Source organism: Mercenaria mercenaria, chromosome 3 (genome assembly GCF_021730395.1).
Source record: "Mercenaria mercenaria strain notata chromosome 3, MADL_Memer_1, whole genome shotgun sequence".
Lineage (NCBI taxonomy): Eukaryota > Metazoa > Mollusca > Bivalvia > Venerida > Veneridae > Mercenaria > Mercenaria mercenaria.
Window position 1 is genome coordinate 39,131,189 of NC_069363.1, and position 27,494 is coordinate 39,158,682.

General features: G+C 35.9%; 1 protein-coding gene across 9 annotated transcripts in view; it reads right to left on the reverse strand.

Annotated features, from left to right (window-relative positions):
• LOC123525825 (multiple PDZ domain protein-like) overlaps window positions 1–27,494 on the reverse strand; it is a 284,883-nt gene that overhangs the window by 256,278 nt on the left and 1,111 nt on the right. For 8 of the 9 annotated variants that reach the window (XM_053538242.1, XM_053538241.1, XM_053538237.1 and 5 more), the window contains exons 2-4: window positions 23,827–23,890; window positions 21,246–21,409; window positions 17,537–17,847 (exon numbers count right to left, since the gene is read on the reverse strand). In XM_053538242.1, the coding sequence (XP_053394217.1) occupies window positions 17,537–17,847; window positions 21,246–21,409; window positions 23,827–23,842 (491 nt within the window). In that variant the 5' untranslated portion in view covers window positions 23,843–23,890. Of the gene's footprint in view, window positions 1–2,000; window positions 2,358–17,536; window positions 17,848–21,245; window positions 21,410–23,826; window positions 23,891–27,494 lie in introns of those variants that run through there. The other variant, XM_053538240.1, reaches the window with a different exon arrangement.

A 27,494-nucleotide genomic window follows, 5' to 3' on the forward strand; every position in this document is an offset into this window, starting at 1 on the left:
TGGAGAACATCTAGCTGTCTCATTCAAGGATCAAACATTCTACATTTGGAGAACATTTATCTGTCTCACATGAGGATCAAACCTTCTACATCTGGAGAACATCTATCTGTCTCACTCGAGGATCAAACCTGCAACATCTGGAGAACATCTAGCTGTCTCACTCAAGGATCAAACATTCTACATTTGGAGAACATTTATCTGTCTCACAAGAGGATCAAACCTTCTACATCTGGAGAACATCTATCTGTCTCACTTGAGGATCAAACTTTCTACATCTGGAGAACATCTATCTGTCTCACTCAAGGATCAAAACTGCAACTTCTGGAGAACATCTATTTGTCTCAATCAAGGATCAAACCTTATACCTCTGGAGAACATCTATCTGTCTCACTCAAGGATCATACTTGCAACATCTGGAGAACATCTATCTGTCTCACTCGAAGATCAAACCTGCAACTTCTGGAGAACATCTAGCTGTCTCACTAAAGGATCAAACCTGCAACCACTGGAGAACATCTATCTGTCTCACTCAAGGATCATACTTGCATTTTCTAGAGAACTTCTACCTGTCTCACTCAAGGATCATACTTGCAACTTCTGGAGAACATCTATCTGTCTCACTCAAGGATCAAACCTTCTACATCTTGAGAACATCTATCAGTCTCACTCAAGTATCAAACCTGCAAACTATGGACAACATCTATCTGCCTCACTCGAGGATCAAACCTTCTACCTCTAAAGATTATCTGCCTCACTCAACAAAGCTAAAAATAACTTATCACTACTAAAGTAATCATAAATGCACATTTAAACAACATTACCTAAATACCTGTGACCAGAAAATTCATTAATGTTGATTATACTCTATCATCTTCAGCCATCTCTAAACTTTTCTCATTTGTTTGTTTGTTTTTGGGAATAGCGCCATATCTTAATGTATTTCTTTCAGTTATGTAAATGCAAGCAGTCAACCTAACCTGTGTTCCTAGATTCTGTATCAGTAATAACATATTCTTTATAAAATCATCACAGAGAACAAACGCCTCCTCCAGGGATCAAACTCATAACCCCACATTCTGTACATCTGTACTTTCTTAACTGAGCTAAGCTGGCTTTTAAAAAAACAACAGTTTTCCTATTATCTATTCCATGTGTAATATTTGTCCATTAAGGACCTCTTGCCGGCACTACTTTTTCATCTTAAATGTCTTCCATATAATGACTGCAGCTATCCTGTTAAATGTAAGTTGACTAATTATCAGGCTAGGCATATCACCCGATTTAGGTAAATTACCTTGAATAGGTATACAACCATTATATGATCTGGGTAAAACAAGAACAATAGAAAAGTACAACTTTAATATATTTTTTTTTTGTTAAGTGTTATTGTTATTACTTTAACTAAAGCTTAATATATCATCATTACAAACATAGTGTTGCAATCGTTAAAAACATTGAATAACTGAACATTTAAAACAAAAAATTATAAAAACTCATCACAACGTTACATCAACTACATATATATTATATAAAGTCGACCTGAGAACATAAGCATTAATTCTTTCCAAATAAAAAAGTTACCCAAAATTTTACATTTTACTGTTGTTCTTGCTTTTTACCCTCATCCAGTTAATAAACACCTGAAACAAGGTAATCTAACCTGATTGGGACATAAGCCCAGCCTGATTATGATATTAATTAATGACATTTACAAGTCATCTCTAAAAGAAGTTGACCATTTGGGACATAATATATATAATATCTTGTGTCTGTGAAATTACTATTATTCCTGGGGGTGGGGTGCTTAAATTTTGATGTTCTTTTGTGATTGCAGCAATTTGCTTAACAAAAATCCCCTTCTTCAGAAAAAATCTTATTTCTTTTATCATTAAAACTTAGAGTCTTCAAATTTATGTCCCTATAAAATTCTCACACATAAGTTTACGATCGCCAAATAGTTAAGTATATATTTTTACACTATAATGTAGATTTGAACTTACCAGTAAAAATAAATGCATAACCAACTTAAATATCCATCAAGTAGCATACTGAGCAACATATAAATCCAGCAGTGTCATACACGTTATTCTCTAAAGCTTTGACTGGACAGCTTGAATTTAAACGACACATGTTCATACTCTTTTCATAAGCACATGTATTCTAATTTTCACATCAGATTTACGTTTTGTTCTAACTCCATTCAAGAATTTATCCTTCAATCACAATGCACAATAATATACTTGCAAAGCCAAAACAAACAGAAAACAAAACCCCCCAAAATATAAACAGACTGTTTTCTATTCATTCAATACTCTCTGTAACAGTATTCCAGTAATACATTTTTATTTGGAATCTCTTGCAGAGAGACTTAGAGTGTAAAAGAGAGAGTGTATTTTGTAGCCGAGTGTCTCTGAGTATTGATCCAAGTACTCAACCACATACAAGGCAAGTCCAATATCACTGAAGAGCAGTTTTCTGACAAAATGCAATAATTCGGGCTGAAACGATATAGGCTATATATCCAGCTGTGTCACCTTATCTGTCAATATGTTGATGTTGACACAAATAGATAGTCTACCGCTGGAAATACATTCTTATTCTACTTACATACTATTGGAACATATTGTACCATTTCATATACTGTACAAATATGGATCAATGGAATTGTGCTTTGGTTCCGTGTATTAACTGCTTTTAAATCACTATAGTCTTGTTCACTTGTCCTATACAACTGCAAAATTAACATCTCCTTGTCTAATTTTGTTTTAAATGTTGCTCACAACAAGTAAATGTACATGTTTCAAACTCAAAATTAAATAATGGTTTTAGGGATGCATTTTGCATGTAAATGTCTAAATTTGGTAAAATTCTCACGTTCAGAATTTTCTCATGAAAGAAACAAAGAATCATATCCTCAATGCACAATATATTTTACACAAACAAGTATATAATTTCAAACATTACAAAGGCCAGTTAACATAAAACTGTATTTTCAACCTTTTTTCTTATGATTCTTTATATATTACAGTCATCTTCCGAATGACACCTTCAAACGAAATGCCTATACTGTTAGCACATTTTTTTTATATATCTTTAAGTTACAATAATCAATTACAACTGATCAATGTGATCTTAATCAATGATTGATTATTGATCAATTATTGTTATGCAATGTACATGTCCTATAATCATGCTGTCACCTGCTTCCCTTCACTATATATAAATCAATACTTTCACACAAACTTGATCAATAGAAAGCCAGTATAACCTACTGCAACATGCAGCCTGTGAATGAAAAAATTGAAAAAATATATACAGTGAAATACAGCCCAACCTGCACAAATTGCCACCTGTTTAAACCAGGCAAATAATCACCCAACCTAAATATTTGCAGCAATATGCAAATGGCAGCAAAGAGCCAAACTAAGCTTCTCATTTTGACCAGCAGACAGCTTACAATCATCAGTCAAATTCTAAGCGGCCATTCTCAAATTTCAAAATTGAATAATTATTGCAAAAGGGGCAATGTTAAATTCCAAACTAAAACAATTTCATATCAATACAATCTCATGGATTTTTGCAGTAATTATTATTATTAATATTATTATTATACCAGATTTATATAGCGCACTTTTCACGATAAACACGTTCAAAGGCACTTTACATATAGCAAATGCAGCCACACAGGGCGCGAAATTCATCCTCTACTAGTACAGACACAGAGCGATCTGACCAGAGGGACAGAGTGAGATAAAGCCCCAAGAACAGATAGCTAGACAGAGAGAACAGAGAGAGATACAGGCATGTCCGGCTAACTTAGCCTAGCTCTTTGCAAATAGACAGTCTGGTTCTTTAACATGCCCGGTATATAGCACTGATACACGCGAAGCCATCTTTCCTGGGAAGAACCAGTACAGGCCTCTTGCCAAGAATAATAATTCCATATATCAACTATATATGCATTAGCCCTTTCCATGCTGAATTTCTATAACGAACTTGTCCATTTTTCAATTTGGACAGTATCATTAACTGTGAAAAGGGATGCTTACCTAAAAGATACTGACTGAATGGCAAACTGCAGATCTTGATCAGACTGCACGAATGTGCAGGCTGATCATAATGTACACTGGTCGCATAGGCAGAATCAATCGTGTCGAGCATGACAAGGGTTAGATAACCTGTGGTCAACTATAGTTAAAGACAACTCAAACTGAAAAAGGAAGCCCTCTCATTCTAATCCCTTTCATACCTGTAAAATGTTGTCCATTTTGTGAAATGTAATTGCAATGCAGTTGCATAATAACTAATATCTTTTAGCTAACAAAACTAAACTAAGGACATACTGTGGAAAGGCTCTGGCAAATTACTACACATATAATTCAAAAGAATGATGCAATATTATACCCTGTACATAAAGAATAGCTGGATTAAAAAGGAATTGAAAAATAAATTTAGATTTCACCTACTAACTTAAAAGCACTCAGATGATTATGGAAGAAAGATTTCAGCTTTGATATCAAATACTTTTCCCCCTGTTTTCGTAGAAATAAGGCTAGCTTTTTGCCTGATAATTCTGTAAGCTACAATGGGCTGCAATTACATTAGTACATTGTTAAGATATTGTATGGAAACTGATCAATTATGCTTGTTATATATCAATATTAGACTGCCACAGTGGTTCTATATTTCTAGATTAAAGGCATAACGAGTCATTTATCAACTTGAACAGATGTTTTTTTCTGTAGATATCTCCAGCATTCCTGAGGGAAATCAGAAGTTGAGTAAAATATTATATACATTGTAGCTTTTTTAAGTAGGCTTCACATGAATTGTTTAACAACACAAAGACATAGCTGATCAATCATACTGTCAGAAATTATTATATCAACATGATGGCCATGCTGTCTTTTAGAGCTCTGCTTAATTAAAGAAATTTCTTTCTTTCAGTAATGAAATTTCAGAATGCTACGAAATTGAAATAATTTTCAACAAGCAAAATATGTTGAGTATCTTCTGGAAAATGTGGTCTCCACCATACAATACAAATAATTTTAAATTCTAAGCTGTGCTTCAGAAGTATGGGGACTGGTAGACATATGTCCTACAAGAGCAAAAGGAAACTTGCTTCAGCAACCAGAATAACATCATTTGTAAGCAAGATACATTAGTGGGTTGATGTATTGTGGTTTTAACACAATAAAATGCAACAAAAAGGCCATGAAGCAGCCCTGTATCACCAACCTCACCTAGTTCTTACCCAAGATGATCTTGTGTCCAATATGACAACGATTTCATTAAGTCAAACGTTCTGATCATGCTTAATGTAAATCAGGTTGATCATGTTAACAAAGTTTTTCTATGTTTTTACCTAGTTTTTATCCTAAAACTGAGTTTTGAACTTGACCTGTACCTTGTATGGCAAACATTTTGACAAGGTTTCACATAGATCAGGAACAAAATGTGGCCTTTAGTGTGTAAACACGGTTTTTCAATGATTTTACCAAGTGAACCTGCCTTCTAACTGAATTTAACCAGTGTTTTTACATAACTTAGATTTTGGAACCTTACATAGATTTTATTAAAAGCAAAACTTCTGACCATGTTTCAAACAGACCAGCCTATGCAGCATTTACAATGGTTAACTTTGTTTTACTGAGTTACCTAGTTTTTAACCATGCTGACATTGTTTCAACATTTACCTTAATTACATTAAAACAAACATTTTGACCAGGTTTCATGTAGATCGATCAGAAAATGTGGCTCTTGGAAGTTAAAAACGTTTCCCTATGATTTGACCTAGTGACCTAGTTTCTGGCTCCAGATAACCTGATTTCATACTCAAACTAGATTTCATACAGAAAAAAAAACATACTGACCAGAATTAGAAACTGTTACAGGATCTTAAACAAGGTTCTCCTACAATCTGACCTTGTGACCAGCTTCTACCCTAAGATGACCTCAACTTGATCTAAATTTTATTTACACAAATATTTTGACCAGGTTTTATGTATATCAGATAGAAAACATGGTCTTTTGAGTGTTAACAAGGTTTTTCTACGATTTGACCTAGTTTTTTATCCCAGATATATCAGTCTTAAATTCTTCCAAGATATTGTTGAGGAAAACATTCCCATCAAGTTTTATGAAGATTTGGCCGCAACTGTGCCCTCTGGTGTGCTTACAGTAAAACTGCTGATAATACACAATGGCAGACACAACAGCATCAAAACAGCTCTGCTTGAGCACTTTAGGTTCAGGAGTATTGAACAAAAGGGGCACATCATTTGTTTTACACTGTCATGAAAAAAAATGTGACTATGCAGTTGCAGACTACAGATTAACCATAAAACCCAAGGTAGACCAAGCAATTAAATTCAGAATAGCTGCAGCTTTCAATTCCACTGGTGTGAGCAAACTGTCATCACAACCTTAACAAAGTTAATTGTTTCAGATCCTATCAGAAAGACAAAACTTTTAAAACCCTATTCAGACTTCCAAGATCAATTAAATGTCAAAATGAGCTTCATAAAACATTTCTCTAGTCCTGTCAAAACAAATTAGACTAATTAAACAAGACTGACAAATCTATAATTGGTGATGGTTACGAGCCTTAAAAATTTATCCGGTCATTACTGAGCTAATCACCCTTGTATTACCTCTCCAAACAAATGTCAACTGACCAAATCATCGTACAATTATACGTCAACGAACTGTTTGACACTGCTCTTGCCGCCTAAATGCCAATCAAACACCCAAAGATATGACATTCTTATTGATTTGTCGATGGAATTGGTTACAATATGTTCTGATTAAAGAAAAGAACATCATTTTACCATGAATTCGTACAAAAGCTAAGAGGATTTCAATTAACTTTAGCTTGTCCCCTCAAGAATTTGTTTGTTTGTTTGTTTTGGGTTTAACGCCGTTTTTCAACAGTATTTCAGTCATGTAACGGCGGGCAGTTAACCTAACCAGTGTTCCTGGATTCTGTACCAGTACAAACCTGTTCTCCGCAAGTAACTGCCAACTTCACCACATGAATTATCAGAGGTGGAGGACTAATGATTGCAGACACAATGTCGTTTATCAAATAGTCACGGAGAACATACGCCCCGCCCGAGGATCGATCTCGCGACCCCGCGATCCGTAGACCAACGCTCTTACCTACTGAGCTAAGCGGGCGGGCTGCTGTCCCCTCAAGAAGGAAACCAATCAATGGGCTTTCGAAAGCTTCTTTACGATCATGATAAAACACACAATCATGCATACAATCATGAATACAGAGGATATCAAGTATTTCATCAGATCAAACACTATTATGGCATTGTTCTTCAATCAATCCAGTAATACAATGAAGTCAAAATCGGAAGGGTTACAATGTACTGGGAGTTTAATTCTAAGTTCTTGAGTTACCTATTAAACCACTTGGAAATGGCACTCTATCTCGGTTTAAAAAATCTGTGTTTCAAAACAAAGGACATTATTGGCACACACTCAATCCAAAATCATCATGGATAAATAGGTTAATTTTGTATTTGCTGCATTAAATGTTCTTTGCAAACAGTATCTCAGTAATACATTGTTTGTATATGGACATATTTTAGCTAGATTCCTTACCAATATCAATTCCTCTGGAGATAATCATTGAGAACAATATTATGCTATTCATCTTCATGTTTGTCATCAAAATCATCAAAAGTAAAATACCTTGTACACTAAGCTCAGATGGGCAACATATAAACTGAATTAGTCTGCACTTGAGACATTGACTTTCTTGGGATTTTTAAATGAATAAATGGGCTTTTCAGCATTTTTTAATTTTTGAGAAACAGGTCTGGTACCTGCCGGAGAAATTTTGAGTCACAAAAGCATGTGAAAGTTGGTAAAAGAAAGACATAAAAACATGCAATTTGGGGTAAAAAGACAGTAATAAAAACATACAAATTGGAAATTCTGTTAGTTTTTGGCGATATTTTTTCTGGAGCCCGACCAAAAAATGGAAACAAGAGCACCACAATGCAGAGCAATATAAGCCCAAAGGTATGACCTTTGACCCCTAAGTGTGACTTTGACCTTAAAGTGAGCCATGCAAAACACGCGCTCTGCACGTCGTCTCTATGTGGTGAATATTTGTGCCAAGTTTCTTAGAAATCCTTCAAGAAGTTCAAAAGTTACAGAGTAGACATGAAACAAAGTCATATGACCTTTGACTCCTAAGAGTGACCTTGTCCTTGAAGCAAGCCATCCAAAACATGCGTTCTACACATCATCTTGATGTGGTGAACATTTGTGTCAAGTTTCTTCAAAATCCGTCAAGGGGTTCAAGAGTTACACAGCGGACAAGAAACTGCTTTGACCCCTAAGTATGACCTTGACCTTGAAGCGAGCCATTCAAATTATGTGCTCTGCATGTCGTCTCAATGTGGTGAACATTTGTGCCATGTTTCTTTAAAATCCTTCAAGCAGTTCAAGAGTTACAAAGTGGACACGAAATTGCTAACGGACGGACAGACGGACACCAGCGTCATAACATAATACGTCTCTTCGGGCGTATAAAAAGTGATGCTCTTGTAACAGAAATGTTAGACTTATCTTCGCTTTTGTAGCAAAATTGGCTTCCAGAATTTTCTGTAACTAGAAATTATCAAGGATATAGTTCATATGTCTCTTTATTCCTTAGTACACTTAAACAGTGCTATTTAAAGAATAAACAAACTTTTCGCTCTTCTTCTGTAAGTGTATTAGCTAGCGCCTTCGTTTTGATTGAGTGTAAAAATTAAATACGATATTGCTGATCGTAGATTTCAGTTGACAAGAAAAAAGAACTAATCAAAGCAGTACTACAGCACATCAAAATTGGATAAAAGATCACAAACTGCTGCCTTGATAGATACAATCCATTGACAGAAAGGCCATTCACATTCCTTTCAGAATCAATCATCCCACATTTTCATTCAAAATACCCAGAATTATTAGCGTCAGTGTGCCTTCAGGGAATGACGTGTACCAAAATATATTCCCTTATTTATACAGTATACAAAAGCTACGTAATTATGTCTTTCTTAAATTTCATTTCTGTCAAAATAAAAAAAGTTACTATCCCGGCACATATATTTTTTTTTAACACATAATTATACAAAAGGGAAGGGGAGAAAACAGTTGAAAATTCTGACATTTTAGTGAAGATAGAAATTTCCTATATTTAGAATTCGAAATGGTTTACAAGAGGTAGAATATTCATGACGATCACCACGTGATATATAAAATATTATTTATAACAATTATATAGCATTTTATGAGTATTAACTTTTGTTAATATGGACAAGTAGCAAATAGAACAAAAAATAGATTCTTTGCAAAAATACCTGGTTTTACTGTACATGTACTTGTTTCAAAAAGAAATAAAATATAATAAAATATATACTGCTGCTGTTCACAGACATTGCAGAGCACTGCTCGATCTTTCACAATCAATAACCATTTAAGGTCATTCCCACAATGTAGAAACTATTCAACTGGTCTGTCTTATTGCATTTACATTAACTATAAAATAAATGACCAAATTTAAAGAAACAATCTGAGCAATTTGGGTCTGTCTACTGAAAATTGTACTCTTGTTAGAATATGAGTAAAGGTGTACATTCTTGCATGTAGATGAAGTCTTTTGCTTCTTGCCTATTTTGGACATGCAAAGTGAAACAAGAGCACCGCCTTGCGGGTGCTGACGCTCATCTGATTTTTTTTGTGTAATAGAAATATTGTCCTACCCATGATTTTCTAAGTCTAAAAAGGGCCATCATTCTTGCAAAAAGCAGGATAGAGTTATGTTTCTTGATGTACAGTGTCCACTTATGATGGTGAAAAACTGTTGCAAGTTAAAGCAATAGCTTTAATAGTTTATGAAGAAAGTTGACTTAAACTAATACTCACCAAGAATGATTTTCTAAGTCCAAAAGGGGCATATTATTGCAAAAAGCAGGATGGAGTTATGTGCTTGCTGTAGGGTCAGTTATGATGGTGAACAAGTGTTGCAAGTTTAAAGCAATAGCTTGATAGTTTAAGAGGAAAAAGTTGACCTAATCATAAGACTTAACCAAGAAATCTGATTTTTTCTAAGTCAAAAGGGGCCATAATCTTGCAAAAAGCAGGACGGAGTTATGGTTTCTTGCTATACAGGGTCACTTATGATGGAACCAAGTGTTGCAAGTTTTTAAAGCAATAGCTTTGATAGTTTGGATAAAAGCTGATAACATAAACTTAACCAGAAAACTGATTTTCTAAGTCCAAAAGGGCAATAATCTTGCAAAAGCAAGATGGAGTTATGATTCTTGACGTACAGGTCTGCTTATGATGGTGAACAAGTTTCCAAGTTTCAAGCATAGCTTGATAGTTTAGGAGAAAAGTTGACTAAACATAAACTTAACAGAAATCTGATATTCTCTAAGTACAAAAGGGGCCATAAATCTTGCAAAAAGCAAGATGGAGTTATGTTTCTTGCTATACAGGGTCAGCTTATGATGGTGAACAAGTATTCCAAGTTTCAAAGCAATAGCTTTGATAGTTTAGGAGAAAAGCTGACCTAAACATAAAACTTAACCAGGCAACGCTGACGCAGACGCCGACGCCGACGCCGACGCCGACAACCGCTCAAGTGATGACAATAACTCATCATTTTTTTTCAAAAAATCAGATGAGCTAAAAAATGAGTACAGGACTTTCTTTTGAGCATCCACTGTTGGTAAATTTTCTTGGCCCAAAGCTGGAAAGAAAACTTGAGTGGATTAGTTTTGGCTAAGGTTGAAAAGGGACTAATGAAACTTCAGCATTGTCGAAATATAGCAAATGTGCATTTAACCTCACAATCCGTTTTCATTATTTCCTTTGTAATGTAGTACAGTTGCCAACGGAGGTATTACAAGAACTTTCATTCTGGCCATGCCCTTTTTATCATGGATGCCCAAATAAGGGTCGTCAATCAATCTTTGAAATATGATGGCTGTTTCTTGGTCCATTCAACAACTATACTGAAACAACAGTCTATAATCAAACATTTCAAGTTTATGGACTGGACAGACCAAAGTTGTTATGGATCAAAGTATTATGTATCTTTTGTTATATTATATTGAGTAAAGATCAACATTTACATGTATATACAAAAAGAAACAGTGTCATTAAAAAAAAATGAGGATAAAAAAGAGGAAAAACTTGCCATTATACATGTATATACACTGCATTCCAGGCCATAGTCATACAACAGTGCTGGTCATTATCAAAATGTCAATATACAGCTATGGTGTCCCATTATGACCACAAGGCACACCCCCTATCATGGTGTGTATGCATATCGGATCCCTCTCTGTGGAAAATGAGAAAACCGATCCCGCTCTGTTCGCGCACAGAACACTCTTTGTGATAAACAATGAACTCCAGCATCAGGGAGCTCAGAAAATCAAAGAGTGTCCTGTGCACAAACAGAGAGGGATCCGTTTTCTTATTTACTACAGAGAGGGATCGGATATGCATACACACCATGCCTATATACATTACAATAGAACATGTTACTTAGCACACTATGCAAACACCAACTGAGGACTTACGTACCTTTAACACAAATAACATATAATGAACTGTTTTTAAGTACTGACTAGGTGCTGTCATACTGCATAAAGGAGGTATTAAATTTGCAAATGAGATAAATGAGGTGAAGTATTGAAATACTGTAAAATCATTTAATTTCGTGGGCATGAAATTTTGTGGTTTTGGTCAAAACTGCAATTTCGCGGGGATATGAATTCGTGGATTTCAACTTTTGATCATAAATGAATGGAATTTTATTGTTCGTTGGGATAATTTTGGATTGACAACACGAAATCCATGAAAATCAGTCCCCAAGAATATTTAATGATTTCACAGTATACCCCAAACTGCATAATGACCAGTTATTGTACCTTGTACCAGCTTCATGCAGATATTCATCATCAAGCAGGAAGTTGTCAGTTATTTCAGTAGAACAGAAAATAGTGAAACAGTCATGGAACACAGGTTGTGAGACAGAAAATAAATCCAAAAATACTTTTGGAGATGGTGTTGGAATCATTAAAATCAGCCATGTGTTGTTAAGTACATCATATGATATTATAGTTGTTGACTGCACATTTTGAACTGCTGCGCAATAAATGGTTTCTTAAAGTTTATCATGCAGACTTGCTGATTTATTATCACAAAAGCTGTTATTTACTCCTACACGAGTATTTCCCATTTATAAATGACATTTGCATAAACTTTCCAGAAGAACTGTTGGACTGGAAACTTACATTACCAGTAAATGTATCTTGTCGCACATCTCCCTCCCCTGTGTTCTCTCCAAACTGTTTTTATGACGTAAACTCCAACGTTGGTGCAAGACTAATTGCGAAACACTAACAAATGACAAATTTGCATGATAACTTTCATTCTTGTTCTGACAAAAAATAACAATGACGTATTAGAACCTGCAGAAAAGTGATAAAGCTGTAAAAAATTTCTCATTAAGATTCTTACACAAATGCAAAGTAACTGTTTTCATCCACATTTTGAATGCATGGGTCAGCAAAATATATATACTAAGAAAATATCAGTAAGAACCAATGGATAAACTCCCCTCATCAAAGTATGATTATTGCTTTTTTAAAGCATTGAAAAGTGAAATTCGTTGACTTGGCACATACCTCTCTTAGTAGTGAAGCTTCTGAAGAAGTTTCTTAGAACTCCAGCATATAGTTGTTGAGAATACACACACATACACACGATATGATCATCTTCTCTTGAGAGTGAATGAAGATTCACTGAATATCAGCCAGGGGTAGCTGAACAATACTCCGGACAAAGATGGCGCTATAGTTTACAAATGCTGAGTAACAACTCTGTGAAAATTCATTGGACCAGAATATGAGTATAACATAGCTCCTATTGAGAGCGAAGCTTCCTATACAAGTTAACTAAATTTTAGCCTGTAATTGCTGGGAAATACTTTGGAAAAGGATGGCACTATATTCACTAATGATGAACAATCAAAGGGCAATAACTCTGTGAAGAAATTATGCCCATCTCTTCTTGGGAGTGAAGCTTTCTATGAAGTTTCGCTGACTTCTACTAGACGTTGCTGAGGAATACTCCAGACAAGAAATGGTGCTGTACAGCTGTGAGGAATACTCCAGACAAGAAATGGTGCTGTGCAGCTGTGAGGAATACTCCAGACAAGAAATGGTGCTGTGCAGCTGTGAGGAATACTCCAGACAAGAAATGGTGCTGTGCAGCTGTGAGGAATACTCCAGACAAGAAATGGTGCTGTACAGCTGTGAGGAATACTCCAGACAAGAAATGGTGCTGTACAGCTGTGAGGAATACTCCAGACAAGAAATGGTGCTGTACAGCTGTGAGGAATACTCCAGACAAGAAATGGTGCTGTACAGCTGTGAGGAATACTCCAGACAAGAAATGGTGCTGTACAGCTGTGAGGAATACTCCAGACAAGAAATGGTGCTGTGCAGCTGTGAGGAATACTCCAGACAAGAAATGGTGCTGTGCAGCTGTGAGGAATACTCCAGACAAGAAATGGTGCTGTACAGCTGTAGTATACAAATGTTGAATAATCAAAGGGCAATAACTCAGTGAAATATCATCCAACTGGAACATAAAGGCAATAGGCTACATGCATGTCCTCCTGAAAGTGAAGCTTCCTATGAAGTTTCGCTCAATTCCAGGAATGGTGGTTGCCCAGAAAAACTTGGTCAAGAATTGCAGAATGGATGGATGAACAGATGTTCATATGATACAGTAATTGTGAGAATTATCCTTTGTTCTCTCTATTGTTTTTTTAGCCAAATAAAAGAAACAGAATGAATAGAATTAATGTTATCTATCATTCTCCTAGCCACATAACTATCCTACTGTATGTGTGGACGGACAGATGAAACTGCGATATATATGCCTCCCATCCCCAGAAGCATAAAAATTTACTTTACATCTTATAACTACTTACTAACGTTATTTTTCTCCTGGCTATACATTTGTACAGTTTTAAAAGTTAGATTACTCTATCAGTGCTTTATAAATTCACCCTGCCTGTGAAATATCTAAGTCTGGGTCAGTTAAAATGGCTTGAGCATGTCAATGCTGATTTAAGAGACAAGAAAAGAGATTATAAATGTTAATAAATATTTGTATATCACCCAAAATTCTCAGAAAGGGAATACATTTTAAACAGAAAATGGTAAAATGGTTCTCCTTAACAAAAATAAGATATAACTATGAAAGGAAACAACGCCTTGTTTGACAACTAAATACCTAGAGAGAACAGAAACTGTTGTAATCAATAATTATACATCGTTCAAATTTCAGGCAATGAAGTCCCGGTTAAAGTTAATTGAACTATATATCACCACTTTTTTAAAATTTCTGGACTCTGAACAATTCAACTCTGGTTAAAGTAAACTGAACTATGTCAAGGTATCAGTTTGACCTCTGGATTCGTCGACTACAAGACTGAACTATTCAATCCCAGCTACACTTAATTGAACTATAACATTAAGCTATCAATCTGATATCTGGACTGGCAGACTCTGATGATTATCTGCTACTGACTTTTTTTCTTTCGAGGAATTTTCAATGACATAAAAATGATTAAATTTACTGAAGATGCAAAACTGACTCCTTCTGAATGCTATAAAATTTCGAACCGTTATTTTCGTAAGAATTTTTCTGCAATTTCAACCAAATCAATTAGGAATCGCCCACTTTCTTCAATGGGAATATTTTTCTCAAATATATGAAGGACAAATTTTGCTAACAAAACTAATGCATTAACTACAATCCCTTCAGGCCCATATAATAACCACTGATGATGATGAACTTCTGTAATCAATACATAATTCATTATACTGTTGTTTTAACTTCAGTTAATTCAATCCCGGTTTGAGTTAACTGGACTACTACATCAGACGAACATTACAAAGGTCTGATTGTCTTTAAAATCTTTAACAATTATCTAGTTCTGAATTTTCGTGGAATTTTCAAAGACCACCAAATGATTAAATTGAAAAAAAAATGTTAAATGAAATTAGGCAAACTTTGACCTACATTTTCAAGCAAGATTCATCAAATCAATAAGGGTGCAGTTTAATTTCATTGTTCAAAGATAAATTAATCAATTAGTTAAATACAAACATTATCATTGTGATATTTCAGTACAGGAACTAATGAGATAAATGTTCAAATGTGTACTCATGGCCAACATTTTCATACGGTGTTTATAGCTTTTTCTTTTACACACCTAATTTAACTGTTTTCTTTTGCCATTAAAACTCTTACATTATTCAGTTTCCTATGTTGTGCTATGACTTTCAATACAACCCTGGCCTCCCATGTTGTGCTTACTTAATGTACAAGAAAAACTTACATTACAACCCTAGTTTCCCATGCTGTGCTAGCAAACATGATGTGTTAGAATGACTTACATTACACATCTACACTCCTATGTTATGCTAACACTGTGTTAGGATGACTTACATTAAAACCCTAGCCTCCTATGTTATGCTAATGTAATGTGTCAGAACGACTTATATTAAAACCCTAGCCTTCTATGTTATGCTAACATAATATGCCAGAATGACTTACATTACAACCCTAGCCTCCTATGTTATGCTAACATAAAATGCCAGAATGACTTACATTACAACCCTAGCCTCCTAAGTTATGCTAATGTAATGTGTCAGAACGACTTATATTAAAACCCTAGCCTTCTATGTTATGCTAACATAATATGCCAGAATGACTTACATGACAACCCTAGCCTCCTATGTTATGCTAACATAATATGCCAGAATGACTTACATTACAACCGTAGCCTCCTATGTTATGCTAACATAATATGCCAGAATGACTTACATTACAACCCTAGCCTCCTATGTTATGCTAATGTAATGTGTCAGAATGACTTAAATATATTGAAACCTAAGTCTGCTAACGTAATGTGTCATAATGACTTATATCACAACCTTAGCCTCCTATGTTATGCTAATGTAATGTGTCAGAATGACTTACATTACAGCCCTAGCCTCCTATGTTATGCTAATGTAATGTGTCAGAATGACCTATGTTAAAACCCTAGCCTCCTATGTTATGCTAATGTAATGTGTCAGAATGACTTATGTTACAACATTAGACTCCTATGTTATGCTAATGTAATGTGTCAGAATGACTTAAATATATTAAAACCTAAGTCTGCTAACGTAATGTGTCATAATGACTTATATCACAACCTTAGCCTCTATGTTATGCTAATGTAATGTGTCAGAATGACTTACATTACAACCCTAGCCTCCTACGTTATGCTAATGTAATGTGTCAGAATGACCTATATTAAAACCCTAGCCTCCTATGTTATGTTAACGTAATGTGTCAGAATGACTTATGTTACAACCTTAGACTACTATGTTATGCTAATGTAAAGTGTCAGAATGACTTACATTTTAACCCTAGTTTACTACGTTGTGCTAACACAATCTGCCAGATTGACTTACAACCCTAGTTTACTACGTTGTGCTAACACAATTTGCCGGATCGACTTACAACCCTAGTTTCCTACGTTGTGCTAACACAATTTGCCGGATAGACTTACAACCCTAGTTTCCTACGTTGTGCTAACACAATTTGCCGGACTGACTTACAACCCTAGTTTCCTACGTTGTGCTAACACGATTTGCCGGACTGACTTACAACCCTAGTTTCCTACGTTGTGCTAACACGATTTGCCGGACTGACTTACAACCCTAGTTTACTACGTTGTGCTAACACGATTTGCCGGACTGACTTACAACCCTAGTTTACTACGTTGTGTTAACACGATTTGCCGGACTGACTTACAACCCTAGTTTCCTACGTTGTGCTAACACGATTTGCCGGACTGACTTACAACCCTAGTTTCCTATGTTGTGCTAACACAATCTGACGGATTGACTTACAACCCTAGTATCCTACGTTGTGCAACACAATCTGCCGGATTGACTAACAACCCTAGTTTCCTACGTTGTGCTAACACAATTTGCCGGATTGACTTACAACCCTAGTATCCTACGTTGTGCTAACACAATTTGCCAGATTGACTTACAACCCTAGTATCCTACGTTGTGCAACACAATTTGCCGGATTGACTTACAACCCTAGTTTACTACGTTGTGCTAACACAATTTGCCAGATTGACTTACAACCCTAGTATCCTACGTTGTGCTAACACAATTTGCCGGACTGACTTACAACCCTAGTTTACTATGTTGTGCAGTATAATCTGCTAAAATAATTACCAAGCATTTTGCCTACATGTTGTGCTATAACAACATGCTAGAATAATTCACAAAACCAGCTTCTTTTTCTTATGCTATCATATCCTGCAATACTGACTTACAACCCCAGCTTCTCATTCTATTTTAGCAAACAACACCAGTTTTTCAGTTTAAGATAGCTGATCTGCTAGAATGATTTATGACACAACAGATCGTACCTGTCTGCAATCCCTCCTGGCTGTATATCCTGCACATAAATACTCGGATCCCCTGGATTCGCTACAACACTGAATCCTAGTGACTGCTTCTCAGGCTTGAATAACTTAATAGTCTCCACTTCTCTTCCTTTAGCAGCAGTTTTAATCACCTTCTCAAATTCATCTTTGTACTCGGGTGTAGTTTCATAAGGAAAGCTTGAAGCTTGGGTTGTTTCTGGTTCGAAAGCACTATTTGCCAGGCCAGTAGATTCCAGCTGAAGCTCTGGCAAAAAGTTGAAATCATAGCCATCCAGTCCCTGACTTTCATTTACCTGTAAATATTGTGTTCTCTCATGTTCAGAAAAGTTTAAAATTAAAATACATTTTGAGTTTTATTTTTACGTTTTGCTTAGAGGAGTATTTTCTATGATCACATAACTACAAAATAATCCTGTTAAGTCAGCAATTCGAACAAATTGTGCTGGATGAGATCATACAGAATATCAATCATTTCCTGCAAAAATGACAGATATACAGTAACTATGAACTCTAAACATTGAAAAAGATTTTTTTCTGTTAATTATACATGTATGTATGTCTAAACTGACTACTCCAGTCATACTCATTTTTTAAATTTTCTTTGTTATGTAAAAAACATTTAAATATGATGATTTTGCAACATTTATAACCAACAACTCTTATGTAATAGAAATTTAGTTCTGTCAGAGTTACACAATACTGGGTTGATCCAGGCTTCATATGCATGATTAATTCAAAATGGGGTACATTATATCTCCAAGTATAATGCAAAATGCACCAAAGCTGTTCAGAAGTATAATTAGTGAATTTTCAAGGGAAGCAAGCCCCCTCACTGCATACTTTATGCCAACACAGAAAATCCTGATGGAATGTGGGGCTAAGCCCACAATCCACCACAGTAACTACTTGACTTCAAACCCAGACAAACTTGGTCTTCAACCCCGCCTGCTGCAAAATCTTGTATAGATTCTTGTAGTAGCTACCTTCTTCACTTCTTGTATAGAATCTTGTAAAACCCTACCTTCTTCAGTTATTGTATAGAATCTTGTAAAACCCTACCTTCTTCAGTTATTGTATAAGATCTTGTAAAACCCTACCTTCTTCAGTTATTGTATAGGATCTTGTAAAACCCTACCTTCTTCAGTTATTGTATAGGATCTTGTAAAACCCTACCTTCTTCAGTTATTGTATAAGATCTTGTAAAACCCTACCTTCTTCAGTTATTGTATAGGATCTTGTAAAACCCTACCTTCTTCAGTTATTGTATAGGACCTTGTAGAACCCTACCTTCTTCAGTTATTGCATAGGATCTTGTAAAACCCTACCTTCTTCAGTTATTGTATAGGATCTTGTAAAACCCTACCATCTTCAGTTATTGTATAGGTTCTTGTAGAACCCTACCTTCTTCAGTTTTCTTGATAGATTATTGTAGCACCCTACCTACTTCAGTTCTTGTACAGAATCTCGTAACACTCTACCTTCTTCCATTCTTGTATACTATTACTGTATAGTATCTTGTAGCACCCTACCTTCTTCAGTTCTTGAATAGAATTTTGTAGCACCCTACCTTCTTTAGTTTTTGTGTAGAATCTAGTTGCACCCTACCTGCTCCAGTTACTGTATAGAATCGTGTAACACCCTACAAGCTTGTCTTCCATTGTAGAACCCTGTAACACCCAACCTGCTCCAATTCTTGTATAGAATTTAGTTGTACCCTACCTGTTCCAGTTCCTGTGTAGAACCCTGTAACACCCAACCTGTTCCAGTTCCTGTGTAGAACCCTGTAACACCTAACCAGCTCCAGTTCCTGTATAGAATCTAGTTGCACCCTACCTGTTCCAGTTCCTGTATAGAATTTTGTAACTCCATACCTGCTCCAGTTCCTGTGTAGAATTTTGTAACACCCTACCTGCTCCGGTTCCTGTATAGAATCTAGTTGCACCCTACCTGCTCCAGTTCCTGTTTAAAACCCTGTAGTACCCTACCAGCTCCAGTTCCTGTATAGAATCTAGTTGCACCCTACCTGCTCCAGTTCCTATTTAAAACCCTGTAGTACCCTACCAGCTCCAGTTCCTGTATAGAATCTAGTTGCACCCAACCTGCTCCAGTTCCTGTATAGAATATTGTAACACCCTACCTGCTCCAGTTCCTGTTTAGAACCCTGTAGTACTCTACATGCTCCAGTTCCTGTATAGAATCTAGTTGCACCCTACCTGCTCCAGTTCCTGTATAGAACTTTGTAACACCCTACCTGCTCCAGTTCCTGTATAGAATCTTGTAACACCCTACCTGCTCCAGTTCCTGTATAGAACTTTGTAACACCCTACCTGCTCCAGTTCCTGTATAGAATCTAGTTGCACCCTACCTGCTCCAGTTCCTGTTTAAAACCCTGTAGTACCCTACCAGCTCCAGTTCCTATATAGAATCTAGTTGCACCCTACCTGCTCCAGTTCCTGTATAGAAATTTTTAACACCCTACCTGCTCCAGTTCCTGTACAGAAATTTTTAACACCCTACCTGCTCCAGTTCCTGTATAGAATCTAGTTGAACCCTACCTGCTCCAGTTCCTGTATAGAATCTTGTAACACCCTACCAGCTCCAGTTCCTGTATAGAATCTTGTAACACCCTACCAGCTCCAGTTCCTGTATAGAATCTTGTAACACCCTACCAGCTCCAGTTCCTGTATAGAATCTTGTAACACCCTACCTGCTCCAGTTCCTGTATAGAATCTTGTAACACCCTACCAGCTCCAGTTCCTGTATAGAATTTTGTAACACCCTACCTGCTCCGGTTCCTGTGTAGAATCTTGTAACACCCTACCTGCTCCAGTTCCTGTATAGAATCTTGTAGTACTCTACATGCTCCAGTTCCTGTATAGAATCTTGTAGTACTCTACATGCTCCAGTTCCTGTATAGAATCTTGTAACACCCTACCTGCTCCAGTTCCTGTATAGAATCTTGTAGTACTCTACATGCTCCAGTTCCTGTGTAGAATCTTGTAACACCCTACCTGCTCCAGTTCCTGTATAGAATCTTGTAGTACTCTACATGCTCCAGTTCCTGTATAGAATCTTGTAACACCCTACCTGCTCCGGTTCCTGTATAGAATCTTGTAACACCCTACCAGCTCCAGTTCCTGTATAGAATCTTGTAACACCCTACCTGCTCCAGTTCCTGTATAGAATCTTGTAACACCCTACCTGCTCCAGTTCCTGTATAGAATCTTGTAACACCCTACCTGCTCCAGTTCCTGTATAGAATCTTGTAAAACCCTACCTGCTCAAGTTCCTGTATAGAATCTTGTAACAGCCTACCAGCTCCAGTTCATGTATAGAATCTTGTAACACCCTACCTGCTCCAGTTCCTGTATAGAATCTTGTAACACCCTACCAGCTCCAGTTCCTGTACAGAATCTTGTAAAACCCTACCTGCTCCAGTTCACGTATAGAATCCTGTAACACCCTACCAGCTCCAGTTCCTGTACAGAATCTTGTAAAACCCTACCTGCTCCAGTTCACGTATAGAATCCCGTAACACCCTTCCTGCTCCAGTTCCTGTATAGAATCTTGTAACACCCTACCTGCTCGTGTTCCAGTTTAGAACAGTTTAGAACCCTGTAGCAGTTCACGTATAGAATCCTGTAACACCCTACCTGCTCAAGTTCCTGTATAGAATTCTGTAACACCCTACCTGCTCCAATTCCTGTATAGAATCTTGTAGCACCAGTAACTGTCGAAATAGTGGGCTCTGTAACATACAGATCAGGGAGCTGATATCATCATCCTGAGTGTGATCCCCCGACTCCCACAGCATAGTCTGCAGATGATCCAAACACTCTGCTGCATGATCACTGTCTGTAAACACATAAATGCATAAAAATAAACAATACTGAGAGGTAGATAGTTACTGTAGTGATGACAGTACTTGTTATATTGTTTATCACATAAAATAAAGATTAGTGTGCTAGAAAAAGGGTTACTAATTGACAAAACCAAGAGCAGACTGTTACTGTTTCACAGAAAAAGGACATAATTACTGCTTGACTTTTTATACCATACTATTAAAATGAGTTTCACTATACACAGACAGAACATTACTACAAATGTTAATGAACTATTATGGTGTTGTATGAGGTAACAAATAATATATTTGACCAATTTTTCCAGATATATTGAAAATAACTATATATTAACACATGATAAATTAGCAGTTGATTGATAAGGTGTTTCTTTTCAATCTCCAGTGGGCCTGACTGTCTGTGAAGAAACTTGTGATTGTAGGGACATAGTATATGTTTGATTGTTAGCTTCTTTATAGCCACTACCAGAAACCCCCCATGGGCAACTACCCCAGAAGAGAGTTATTAATTCCATCTGGAGAATAGTGCAAGATACAGAAGAACCTAAAATTCCAGAAACATTCCTAGTAGGTGTAAAGCAACCGCGCAGGGGACTCTTATCCCAATTTTAGTAATTTAAGATGGAGGAGCGGGAGCTTGAACTCACAACCACTGGTTTCTTATTTAGACAGTATTACCACTAGACCACAGCATCTGCTCTTATGACATACCATATAACCCCGTTTAAACGCCCCCAGGGGCGATGCATTTTACGAAAAATTTGATCCAAACAATGTCAGTAACTCGTATAAACGCCCCCCCCCCCCTATTCAGTACTTACACACAGTAGATTTATTTGTGCCATGCCTGTTGACATGTTTGAAAGTTTGTGTTAATAAAGTGTGTTTTTTAAAATTCATTTGTATTGTTATGGAATTGTTATTATCTGGATATTATTGTGTTGGATCTAGGACCAATTTTTGAAGGTAAGATTTTTTGATTTTTCCCAAAAAATGTGAGGGGGGGGGGGCGTTAATTAGAGGGGGGGCGTTAATACGGGATTATACGGTATGTACATATTTCTGTAGCATATATAAAAGCTGTGGTTGAAATCAATATAGCATCATGTTAAAACTGACAGTAAAACCTTAGAAAATGCTGGGATTGCCATCAAACTAAGACTTCTCAAACTGGCATGTATGACACATAATGTCAACATTGATATTTAATATTACTTAATACATCATAGTTTTCTTCCTAAACAAAATGCAACAATTTCTGACATATAAACATTCGCCTACTTAAAGGCTGATAAACAACCAACTAAACAAATCCCTGGTGAAATTCATTGACTGCTGGGGGCAATGACCTCTCAACCTGGTGAGGAACCAACAGATACAATATTATACAGCACATTTTCATATTTATAAGCCATTTTACTGTCACAAATAAAAACAGTAGGAAGTCCGTATTAAAAAGACATGGGTAGAATGAGTGTTCTGCTATTTCCTTTGGAGACTGTACTAAATTATAAAATTAATAGTAAACTAGAAATGTGTCCATAGGACACAGATGCCCCCCACTACATAACAAAGGACACAAATTTTTTCCTAGGTCAGGGGCCATAACTCCTACAATACTAATTGAATCCAGACGGGAAACCCCAGGTGCACAACTGCACGTGCTGACCAACATTCCTGTAAACTTTGGTGACTCTAGGTCAAATACTTTTGGAGCTACTCGCGACACAACATTAAAATGACCAATTTTTAACTAAGTCAGGGGCCATAACTCCTACATGACTGAATGAATCCGGATGCGAAACCCCAGGTGCACAACTGCACATGCTGGCCAACATTCCTGTAAACTTTGGTGACTCTAGGTCAAATACTTTTGGAGCTATGCACGACACAACATTAAAATGGCCAGTTCTGGGGCCATAACTCCTACATGACTGAATGAATCTGGACACAAAACACCAGGTGCACAACTACACATGCTGACCAACATTCCTGTGAAGTTTTGTGACTCTACATCAAATACTTTTGGAGCTAGGCGCCACACAACACTAAAATGACCAATTTTTACAAAGTCAGGGGCCATAACTTCTACAAGACTGAATGAATCCAGACGCGGAACCCCAGATGCACAACTACACATGCTGACCAACATTCCTGTAAAGTTTTGTGACTCTACGTCAAATACTTTTGGAGCTAGGCGCGACACAACATTCTCAGACAGACGGACGGACGGACAGACAAGGGCAAATCTATATGACACCCCCCCCCCCCACAAAGTGGGGGCAACAAAAGGAAATGTGAGGTAAATACAGTTTACTTGCCCTGGCCTGAATTCTCAGACTCCGATAATATATTCTCCTGTGAGAAAACAGAAAGCTGTACTTTGAAAAGAAAAAAATGTCAATTTACTTACCATGAATCATAGACATTTTTCCTGCCTCCTAAAAGCTCATCAGACGTTGGATTAAACCTAATCACTGAAAATATATAATCAAAGGTTTAGCTGTCAATTCTAATGAACAGTTTTCTACCTATAGGCACATATTTCCAGATAAACATAGTCAACCAGAAAACCCCTGTCCCATTTTCAATTCTGTTTCCTAAATATAAAGCTAAAGGAATTACAAGTTATCACTGTATGGAGATAGGACTTGTCACAAACACAAGTAGAGGTTGGTGTTTTAGATAAGAATTAAGTGGTTTAGGCTTTCTTTCTCATGCACACACAAGTTTCCAGGCAAGGGTTAAAGAAATGTAGATTTCTTGGATTTCTGGCCATGGAATTGAAACAAGATAACTAAATGTGCCTAAACTGCTCTCCTGCACCAGATAACTTACAACTTTTGTAGTCTGTGATAAATATTTCTAAGGTTTTATATCTTTAACTCTGGTGGCCCCCAGGCCCGAGTGCATTTAAAGAGAACCTTTAGAACACACTTTAAAATTAAAAGGCCACAATAGATTAATTGCTAGATCATCTTCCACACACTAGCAGTAAAAAATGTAAGGTTATGCCACAACTTTAATAATGGACATGACTAAAAGAAAATAAAAATAGCTTCAATTAAAACATTGTTGGGCCAACCTCATTTGTTTATCTAGCCAGAATGGAACCCCAACCTCCTGAAAAACAGATGATGTAAGAAGCATTTTCTTTAAATTCCATGGGGAAAATATGACCTTTTTAAGGAAAAATATGACAATTTTAGGGGAAAATGTAGCTATTTTTGGCCATGGGAAACAATTCGTATTCGGCTGTAAAAAAAATAGCCAAAAAAATCACTGGCACATGGTTAATTTTGAATATCAAGATCATTTATGACTTTCATTTAATGTTAAATTTCTGAAACAAGATTCATTAAAACATACTGTACAATATCTAAATTCTCAAAAAAAAACAAGAACAGTATCCACTGTTTGTTTTCCAAGTTTAAGAAATTAGGCTCAATCACATGTCATGAAAACATCTTTGGAGTTGTTTCAATTTCACTCTGTGCTTATTCTTACATGTGGTAATTTTAACACTACTTGTAAGCTTGCTTACATTATATGCTGTGCTGAAGCTACTCCCAGATGTAGGTATCATACATGGAGTTGCTGCAAGTGTCTACTGGTACAGATCTGTACCTCTAGAAACCAGATCCTTACCTCTAGACAACATTGTTGAGTAGAGGATTTCTATGAGTAACTTTCTTTTTGCAGATACTATGACTCAATTAAATCTTCCATTTTGATGCAAATGAAAAATGAGGCAATAGTTTTCAAACACTCACCTAAAAATTCAAATATAAGAGGAATTCACAACACACTATACAGCAACAGTTATTTATTACTGTCAATTGTTTACTGCCATAGATGTTTAAGCTTCAGATCAGTGATTAGCAATTACTGGTCTCTGTTATATTCGATAGATGTTGATGAGAGTTCCCTCTAATAACAAGATCTTCAGGTATATTAAAGAAAATATAATAATCTACCTCTGCTCTTTCAGTGCTATGATAAAAGAAATAAAATTTCACAAATTGAAAGCAATTCTTACGTTAACAAGAGCACCGCCTATGGGTGCTATCGCTCATCTGCAAGTGCTGGTCAGTATGTAAGAAAAGAGTCATAGTTCAGAATTTCTAAGTATAAAAAGGGACATAATTCTGAAAAAAAATGCAGGTACATAGTCACGTAATGATAAACAAGTGTGCAAAGTTTCAAAGCTGTAGCTCTTACAGTTTTTGAGAAAAGATGGATCTAAACAAAAATTTTAACAAAGAAACTCAAATTTTCTAAGTATAAAATTTTTAAAAAGGGCCATAATTTTGACAAAATGCATATCAGAGTTATGGTTCTTGGCCTAAGTCACCTAATGATGACAAACATGCTTTTTTCAGCTGAATTGCAAATATATTTCACTATCAGCTTTTGTGAACAAGTTATTTTAATTTTTAAATTCATAGGCATGAGGCATTTTGTTTTATATCATAATCAATAAATCAGCACAAGCAGAACAAACAGTTACTGTTTTTAGAATCTGCCCTTGCACTTTGTAATGGTCACTGAACATGCAGGAAATATAATTACCCCAACCATACCATATTAAGTAATGCCATAAATATCACTAACAAGAGCTGTCTCATGACAGCACACTGGACTACAATACTCAAAGGCTTGCAAAGATTTAGTTTCTATCCAAATTCAAGTAAAAGTTATGAGATTTGATGCTGTGATCTTTAGCTTGTGCACCAAACATCTGTGTGAGCTTTCAACCAAGTATCTGCATTACTTCTGGAGATAGTAATTTCCATGCAAAACTTTAAACTACATTTTCAAAGTTCACTAACTATGACAGAATACAATTCAGAACTCTGGGACATGCTGCAATTATAAATGTACATTCGTAAAAGGTATCTCAGTCACCTGTCATAGCCTTCTTCGAATCAGCTTAATGCTCTTATTATTGTTTTAAATGGAAGCTTTTGATATTCGTAAGAATACCCTCGAGATTTTGTTTCTTGAAATGTCAACTTGCAAAAAATTATTTGTAACACTATGATTAATTTGTCTTGTATGTCATTACCATACTTCATAATTTATACTTTGTAAATGGCCATTGGCAAACTGACAATGCCAATAACCTCTAAACTTGAAACTTCATAAATCTTTGAAAAAATATTATTAAGTAAATAAGATAAAACTATCTGTAATTTTAAACCAATCACTTCTTCAATGGACCCAATCTATGACTTTTGATGTTACAATATAAATCCCTTAGCACCTTTCCAATCTGCCAAATCACCAACAGTTAGAGAGTTACTGTGAAAGTGATTTATCATAATGAATTAACACCTTTTCAAATATCCCTCTTATTATTACTGTTAAATCGGCATGATCATAATGTGACTGCCAGATGTAATTTTCACACTTGGCACAAATATTATGATTACTAAAGGAAGAAAACCAGCCACACTACTGTTTTATAAATGTAATAAAAAGGATATTATAACTAAGTAAAAGCTATCAAAGTTATGTGACATGTAACTGAATTCAAGTGTTGATGGATAAATATGTTTATTATAGCCAAAGTAAACTTTACTTGCTTCATAATAACATTTCTTTTGCATATCCATAGATTTATAAACTGCGATGCGTTTTCATAACTATCTTCTTTAATCTTATCAACTGTAATTGCAGCACTGAATATTTCCTAAAATTTTAATTTAGAGGTTAACTTTTCTTACACTATCCCTCTTTTTCCTGTATACTTAGCTAAGTGTTTTAAAGATTTAATTTTATAATCATGTCCAGTTATTAATCCTATAGCACTGTTAAACAAGAGCTGTCTTAGCAATCTTAGCCTAGCTTAAGTCCTGACTTTCGTCACAAAAAGTAATGATCATTCTTGACAAGACTTCACAATGGGTCATGTCACATACTTAAATAGTATTTTCAGTGACATCTGAATACAAACAAATGAAGATATTCATAAATGTATGATTATTCAAAGCCTATGATAAACATGAAAAATGATAACTGAAAGATAAACTGTGTTTAAGTGTTTCATGAAAAAAAAAGTTATAAATACCCTGTTTT